At 40.6% G+C, this 8,598-nt stretch overlaps 2 protein-coding genes across 2 annotated transcripts; both read right to left on the bottom strand.

Annotated features, from left to right (window-relative positions):
• Nucleotides 1-1,281: 1,281 nt before the first annotated feature.
• LOC101637299 (olfactory receptor 5A1-like) lies at nucleotides 1,282-2,226 on the bottom strand. Its single transcript, XM_004683419.1, has one exon. It carries the CDS (start codon nucleotides 2,224-2,226, stop codon nucleotides 1,282-1,284), a length of 945 nt encoding a protein of 314 aa, XP_004683476.1.
• Nucleotides 2,227-7,294: 5,068 nt separating this feature from the next.
• LOC101637072 (olfactory receptor 5A1-like) lies at nucleotides 7,295-8,206 on the bottom strand. The gene has a single exon (XM_004683418.2). It carries the CDS (start codon nucleotides 8,204-8,206, stop codon nucleotides 7,295-7,297), a length of 912 nt encoding a protein of 303 aa, XP_004683475.2.
• Nucleotides 8,207-8,598: the final 392 nt, after the last annotated feature.

Raw genomic sequence — 8,598 nt, 5'->3', positions numbered from 1 at the left:
AAGTTTCCATGGAACATGATCCAACTGTTATGTGCCCAGAATTTGCTGACTTTGACTTCTTTCAGCTCAGAGAGTTTCCCTGCCTATTTTTTTTTTTCAATTACCTCACAAGGAGGGACAAGGAATAACATGGAGTAAATAATTATTTCAAAGTAATTTATGACCAGTCTTTTTGCATTCTTTTCCCTTCTTTCTCCTCTTTCGTTTCATCTTTTCGACCTCTTCCCTCCTCCTCCTCCTTTCTCTCTCTCTCTCTCACACACACACACACACATACACACCCATATTCATTCAGTCTGCTGTTTCTGTTTGTATTAAAATTATAATGTGATTCTTCTTAGAGATTGTTCATATATTTATTCATCATTTCATTAATTTACAATACATTCTTATTAATTAAATATAAAGGAAGAAAGATAGAAAATCGGTGAAATAAAGTCAGTTTGGCTTATTCTGATCTTGACACTTCTCTGTAATCTCTTTTGTCAAAACATATGGTTTACAACATTGTTCTAATACTGAAAACAGGTTTTTGTCCTGGCTACAATGTCTACACCACCACAATCACATCACTGTCATTGGCAATAAGATGATAACTTAGAAGTCAAGAAAGGGTTTTCATTTCTTCTCTCTACCTAGTTAATATTGAGATTGACAAAGTCATTTACATATTCTTATCCTGTGTTCCATAATGAAGTTCAAAACCCCAGCCCAAATATTGTGGCTAAACTGTGTTGCCTACTTATCAACCTCTCTCTCTCCCTCCTCCTCTCCCTTTCAAACTCTCTCTTCTACTCTCCCTCCATACTTTCCTACCCACAACTATTTACAATGAGTTCATTTTCACAGTCTTCAATTTTTGCTATTTAACTTACAAATTCTTTTACTTCACAAAAGAAGTATAAATAAATGACAACTAAGTAAAAGAAATGCATGGGGGAAAGAACAGTTGGTGTGATACTTAGGTTCTTCTTGTTTCTCTACATACAAAATCTATCAAAAACTTTGTTCTCAAACAAGGTTTAGCTACATGGATCTAATCATGGAAAGGAGCATTCAGGCTGCCCACCATGTGGGAGTTGTTGCTTAAATAGGTCCCTACATACAGACCTCAAAGAATAAGAACCAGGAACTAAGAAGTGACCGTTTCTGTTTAGATATTCTTACGAGCTATGAAAAGACACTACATATTCTGACCACTGTCTTCATTAGGAGTAGAATTACATGGCAACAAAAGGTTTTGTTTTTGTTTTACTTTCTCTTTTCAGTAACATATTATTCTTACTGAGGTAAATGTGTTATTCTCTTCATCACCCTCCTGAGGGCCTCTTTGATCTCCTTATTCCTCAGACTGTAGATAAGAGGGTTTAACATGGGGATAACAATAACATAGAACACAGACAGAAACTTGTTCTGTTCTGTGGAGTGACCAGAACTAGGATGCATGTAAACGGAGAGGGCTGTGCCATAGAAGAGGGTGACAACCGCCAGGTGGGAGGCACAGGTGTTGAAGGCCTTGGCGCTACCTTTGACAGAGGATATTTTCAGGATGGAAGCTGCAATGAAACCATAGGATAACAGAATAAGAAGTAAAGACCCAAACCCAACAAAAATAGCTACCAGAAAAAGACTCATTTGACCAATTAAGGGGTTAGAACAAGACAGGCTCATAATTTCAGTTATGTTACAGAAGAAATTTTGGATAATATTTGGCCCACAATAGTACATCTCAAAGCCAGTGACTACTTCAATTAAAGAACATAGGAAGCCACACCCAAGGGCCCCAGCAACCATCTTCCAACAGAGCCCAGGTGCCATGATGATTGAGTACTGAAGAGGGTGGCCAATGGCCACATATCTGTCATAGGCCATGGCGGCCAGCAGGCAGCACTCAGCCTGACCCATCCAAGAAGCCACAAAACACTGGGTGGCACAGGCAATGAAGGAAATGACTTTTTTATCTTTGAAGAAGTCTGAAAGCATCCTGGGGCTGATGGAAGTAGTATAGCAGATGTCTATAGATGACAGGATACTGAGGAAAAAGTACATTGGTGTGTGCAGATGGGAGTCCATCCTGATTAGGGTGATGAGACCCATGTTCCAGAACAATGTCACAAGGTAGATCACCAGGAAGACTGGGAAGAGACTAAGCTGCAGCTCCTTTTCATCTGAGATTCCCAGGAGAACAAATGTTGTCACACGGGTGACATTTCTGTCCTCTCCCATGAACCTGCTTGGCATCATCTGCTGAGAAAAGATGAAATGGTTTCATTCTCAAAAACCAGAAAATAGTATTGTTCATTTTCTCTTTCATGCAACTGAATAAATATATAATCATGATTTATTGACAATGAGTTGATCTTGCCACCTCATATCGTGACAAGCCTTAATTGAAAAATTAGCCTGTATAAATATTCTCACTCTCCCTATGGGACAGGACACAGTAATTAGGCATCACCAGAACTTTATCCATTAAAGCAGCTTGATTTCCTTTGTTCCTTGCAAATTTGTCATTACATGGCAAATGGAATTATACCAAATTAGGGTGACACTGTCCTATCTGCACAGGGTGAGGCATGGTGACTTTAACTAGGCAGCCCCATGTGAGCCCAGCGCTTGGAGAAGACCCTGCATCATGCAAAGCAAATGTGTAAAATGAGGATGGTGAGTAGGACCTCTGTAAAATCATCTGAAGTTTTAGTATTCAATTAGCTATAATGAGGTAGGGCAGACAATATTGTCAGTACATTTCTGTTGTCACAATGTCTGATATCTACAGGAAAAACATAATATATAGGCTCATGGAAAGAGGCTCATGCCCAGTCTGGTTTGGAAATAGATGTGCTTAGCCAACTTAGTAAGTCCCGGAAGCCTCCAAAAAAGATAGATAATAAAGTAGAAAGCAATTCATGCTCCCTTCCTTGAAACTATGGATATCTTTCTTAAATCAAAGCAATGTATAACCAAATTGTCTAGGAATTTGATGCTTGCTCTACTTGGAGTCAGAGACATTTTTGAAAATCTTGGAAACTCTCTGACCCTCCACCAGCAAAGCCACCATCAGCACCTGTCCACAGTCTTATTGGATTCTCAGGCACTACAGAGTTTATGGTCATTTCCAGGTGAAAGACTCATCCTACAAAAGACAATGATTTGAGGTCTTGAAATGTCAGAACATGTAGACAATGGACATGGGAACTGAGATGAATTCTTTCCTCCTTCACTGGAGTCAATACAGGAAAATGAAGACATTCATCTCTGAGGCAAACTCATGATTCTCCCTCAGCAGTGAGTGTCTGCCTGAGGGGCAGCAGACATCCTGTTTCCAGATGATCATGAGAACACAAGGAAAGTGTGTCTAGAAAGAACAAACAAGACTGGTTTGACAGTAGGAAATTCTTCTTGAAATTAAGTACAAAATTGTTTTTGATTCAGAATTCAATTATTATTGTTTGTAAATTGTCCATTCACAAAATTTTTAAAAACCATCTCATTTGATATTAGATGACATTTTATTTTGAGTTCATATATGGAGAGCCAGAGGTATTAGAGATTAAATCAAGTATTGGAGAAATTGCAGGACTAGATCTCAACATCACTTCTCACCTCAGAATAATTGCTGACATTAATCTTGTCTCTGAGGTCAGAGAATCTGGACCACAGGAAAACACAACTGTGGAGGGCAGGAAAGGGAGGGAGAGGGAAATGCTGAAGATGGGAGTGACCGGGTGTCATGCAGCTGTCCCCACAGCTCCTGGTAGGTGCTTACCCAGATGTGAAGACAGCACAGAATCCTCTTATTTCTAAACCTCACTTCTCACCTTGACCAAGTTCCCTCAGGAATACACAATTCTGCCAGGGCTGGGAAAGGCGTATTTGTTTCCTGAAAAATGTTCCACGATGGACATGAAAAATGTTCCAAGATGGGAGCTGTGAGCCATGAAACAGGTTGTTCACTGACAGCAAGAGCGATGCCCCCAGGCAGGGAGCCCTCTAGTATTTATCATCCAGGGCAGCAGAGTGGGGGAGGGACCATGAGGTGGAGGGGCTCTCCAGGCACCCACTCTCTGGGGCCACGTTGCATGGAGCATTTGTCACAGCTGATTTGCCCCATTAGCCATGTCTCCTCTGGGTCCTATCTTCTCAAGTCCTGGCAAAGTCTTAAAGATTTAGTTTCCTCAAACTTGGAGACAATTGAGCCATAAAGGTAATAATTCAGTTTTATACATTTACTTTCCAGGTAATAAGTAAACCAGAGGTATAAGGAATTTGCCCAAGCTGACACAGCTTTACCCCCATTCCACAGTTGGCTTTCAAGGTTAAAGAACATTTACTTAAGATAATTTTAGGGCCCTCCCTGGTGGCGCAGCGGGTTAAAACACAGCACTGAGAAGCTAAAGCTACTTCCGCATGAGTTCGATTCCCGCCTGCCCCAGAGGTGACCACATGGCGCAGCAGACCTCTCCTGACTGCTCCCCTCAGCAGTGTACCTTGTTGATCTGCCTGTTCTGCTCCCCACTCTGTCTATGGTGAAGCCTCTCGCTGCCCCTGAACCTCTAGCCTGTACCCCAGTTCTGTATGCACAAAATAAATAAATCTTTTTAAAAAAAAGATAATCAGAATGGATGCACAGGACAAGCAGTGAAGTTCCTGTTCAGATGAGTAGGAGTTATATTTATTCCCCAAGTCACACTCTGTGACACACATAATGAATTGTGACTACATTAGGACAAGCATGACAGATCTCAATATGCCCCAATATTCCAGATGTGGTATGGGGGTAGTATATCACCTGTCACCTTTGCACAGTTCTTAAAAACCTGTATCTAAAAAGTTCCATAGGGTAAAGCGTTCTGTAAATGAGAATCTATTACAGATATTTCATAAACCATTCTCTAGAGAAAATCATTTTTGTGCATTGTCTGTGGCTTTTTGTATTGTTGTTGGACTCTGAGTCTCATGGGGCTCTTTAATATATTGACTCTGATCCCTGTCAAACGGAAGGCCCTGAAACTTCTGCAAGGTTCGCGTCTTTGAGATGAGTTCCGCTTCCGAGTCACAACATGGCGGCTGTCAATTCTGCGTTCTTGCTCGGTTTCTGCAAAGATTCCATAGAACGTGTTCTAACCCTATGTGTTCAGAATTTGGTTACTTTGGCTTCTTTCTAACCTCAGAATATTTCCCTAACTTATTTTTCTCAATTCACTTCAAAAGAAGTCTCAAGGAAGAACATGGAGAAAACAGTTATTTCAGAGTAAATCCCGAGCAGTCTTTTTGCGTTTCCTTAACACTTCTTCCTAATATTCGGAATCCTCCTCCTCTGTTCCCTCCTTCTTCTGCTCCTCTTTATCTCTCTCTCTGTCTCGGGAATTCTATTCCTCTCTCTCTCACACACACAAACACACTCACCTTCACTCATTCTGATCTTTCCACTGGTGTTAAAATGTAAAGTCATACTTCTAAAATAAAACTTGTTACTTAATATAAAGAAATGTAGAAATCAGTAAATGAACAGTCTGCAGTCATTTCTCTACAACTGATGCCAATAGAGCCTCTCTTCTCACAACATAATCTTATCATGTGGTTCTAATAAACACAACAGGTTATTTTAATTCAGCTTCAATATCTACACCATCACCACAATCACATCACTTGTGTTGGCTGGTAAATTGATGGGGTCAACAATGAATAATGGGTTACTTGTTTCTTCTCTCTACTTTTATTATTGAGATTGACAATGTCAATTACAAATTCCAACCAATGTTCCTTAGAGAAGTTCAAAAATCCTTTGGTGCAGAGTTAAATGTATTATCCCTTCATCAATCTTTTGAGAAACTGTTTATCATCTTTGTTTCTCAGATTATAGATAAGAAGGATTAACACAGGGATAATAATAATAATAACATGCAGGAGACCTTGTTTTGTTTCATGGAGTGGCAGGAGTAGGATGCATGTGCACAGAGAGGGCTGTGCAGTATAAGCCAGGCCACCACCATTTAGGTTGTTATTCTTCTCATTGTTGAGATGAGGAAAATGTATGCGAAAGTAGCTTGCATAGGGCTCTTAATACAATGTTAGAGATGAGTTAGTTAACTACAGATCTGATCATTAAAGAACAGATTCTATTAACTAGAAATTGCGTTAGTCTTTGCATTCCCACTGGCCAAGGCTTCAAAGTCATCAATTAACAACGATAATTTTGATGGTTGCTACCTGGGAAGAACATAGGGATTCAATGTTCCACCTGAACAGAGTCACACCTGAACAGGGAAATTATTTCTCTCTTGGTGAATCACATAAAGACATACTCATACAAGGAGCTGCAAGAGTAAATGTCGTACACATACTAAAGAAATAGGTATGACATTAAGTCCCTGTACTCTTGTCTGGGGGTATAAAATAATCTGTCAATTTTCTATCAATTCTCTCCATTTGATTCTAAGTTTCTGTGGCATCCCCATGTCTACTGAATCTTCTAAATCTTGCTCAAGCATAAACTCCGGGAACCCCAGTAGACGAGATGTTTGTGACTCACATCCTGACCCTGTGGCACAACTTGGCGGCATCACGTGTGGGTCTCAGAGGCTCTGAGAAGCTGCCATGGGGCATGATCCAGGGGCATCTGTGCCGCATAATGATGCCTTTGGCTGCTTTCCAGCCGCTGAGTATTTCCCCAGCCTTTATGTTCCATTCTTTTTGCCAATCTCTTTTTCACAATTCACTGCATGAGCTGACTCTAATAACATAAACAGGTATCATAGGGAAAAAAACAAGAACAATCTTTCCACACACCTTTCTGATTTTCACTCTCTCTCTCCCTTTCCTCCCACCTCTCCTGGATTAAAATTATAATATTTTTATTTTCTCAAATTCTAACTTTCACTACTTCTTAACATACATTCTCTTACTTTTTAATGAAATATAAATAAATGACAATTAAGTAAAAGATATTAAAGGAAGAAAACAGTTTGTGTGATTTCCTGGGTTCTTCTCATATCTCTTCAGACAAAATCTAGCCGACCCTCTGTTCTCACACTCAAGGTTCATCTACATGGGTCTAAGCTGGAATCACACTGTCAAGCTGCCCACCATGTAGGAGCTGCTGTTCCCATACAGACTGCGTGAGCACTAAGCCTAAGAGCACCAGGAATTAAGAAGCCAGATTCTGAGCTTGTCTGCCTAGATTTTCCGACCACTGCATTCCATTAGAGGAAAAATATGTGGCCACAGATTGGTTTTATTTTTTCTACTGTATTTTGCTTTCTCTTCTTTAGATAACATACCAACTATTATACTAATGAGACAACCATGTTGCCCTTTTCGTCACCCTCCTGAGGGCCTCTTTGATCTCCTTGTTCCTCAGACTATAGATAAAAGGATTTAACATGGGAATAATGATAACATAGAACACGGACAGAAACTTGTTCTGCTTCGTGGAGTGACCAGAACTAGGATGCAAGTATACAGCGAGGGCTGTGCCATAGAAGAGGGTCACAACCACCAGGTGGGACGCACAGGTGTTGAAGGCCTTGGCGCTACCTTTAGCAGAGGAAACTTTCAGGATGGAAGCTGCAATGAAACCATAGGATAACAAAACTATAACCATAGAACCTGCAGCAACAAAAAGAATGACCAGAAAAAGACTCATTTGACTGATGAAGGGATTTGAACAAGACAGACTAATAATTTCTGTTATGTTACAGAAGAAATTCTGGATGACATTTGGCCCACAGTAGTACATGTCAAAGCCAGTGACTACTTCAACTAAGCTGGAAAGTAAACCGCACCCAATGGCCCCAGCAACCATCCTCCAGCAGAGCCCAGGTGCCATGATGGTCGAGTATTGGAGAGGTTTGCCAATGGCCACATATCTGTCATAGGCCATGGCGGCCAGCAGGCAGCACTCAGCCTGACCCATCCAGGAAGCCGCAAAACACTGGGTGGCACAGGCAAAGAAGGAAATGACTTTTTTATCCTTGAAGAAGTCTGAAAGCATCCTGGGGCTGATGGAAGTAGTATAGCAGATGTCTATAAATGACAAGAAACTGAGGAAAAAGTACATTGGTGTGTGCAGATGGGAGTCCATCCTGATCAGGATGATGAGACCCAGGTTCCAGAACAATGTCACAAAGTAGATCACCAGGAAGACTGGGAAGAGACTAAGCTGCAGCTCCTTTTCTCCTGAGATTCCCAGGAGAACAAACATTGTCACAGACGTGAGGTTTCTGTCTCCTCCCATGGACTCACTTGGCATCCTATGCTGAGAAATGGTAAAAGATGAAATGGCTTAATTGTCAAAAATAGAAATACTCTTCACTTTTCTTTTCATACAGTGACTAAATATGCAAATAGGACTCATTAGTGTTGTGTGAATCTTGCATCTGTATAATCAACAATCTTAACTGAAAAATTATCTTGATAAATAGTCTCACTCTCCCTATAAGACTAGACACAGTCATTGGGCATCATCAGGACTTTAATCACAAAATGTCTGGATTCCCCTTGTCCCTTACAAACTTACAATTACATGCCAATGGAAATTATAACAAATTACGGTGACACTGTCCTATCTGCACATGGTAACCCGACTGCATAACT

This window comes from Condylura cristata, unplaced genomic scaffold (assembly GCF_000260355.1).
Source record: "Condylura cristata isolate star-nosed mole 26May11 unplaced genomic scaffold, ConCri1.0 scaffold00015, whole genome shotgun sequence".
In the NCBI taxonomy this organism is placed as follows: Eukaryota; Metazoa; Chordata; class Mammalia; order Eulipotyphla; family Talpidae; genus Condylura; species Condylura cristata.
The sequence above is the reverse complement of the archived record's forward strand: the minus strand, read 5'-3'. Positions and strand labels throughout refer to the sequence as shown.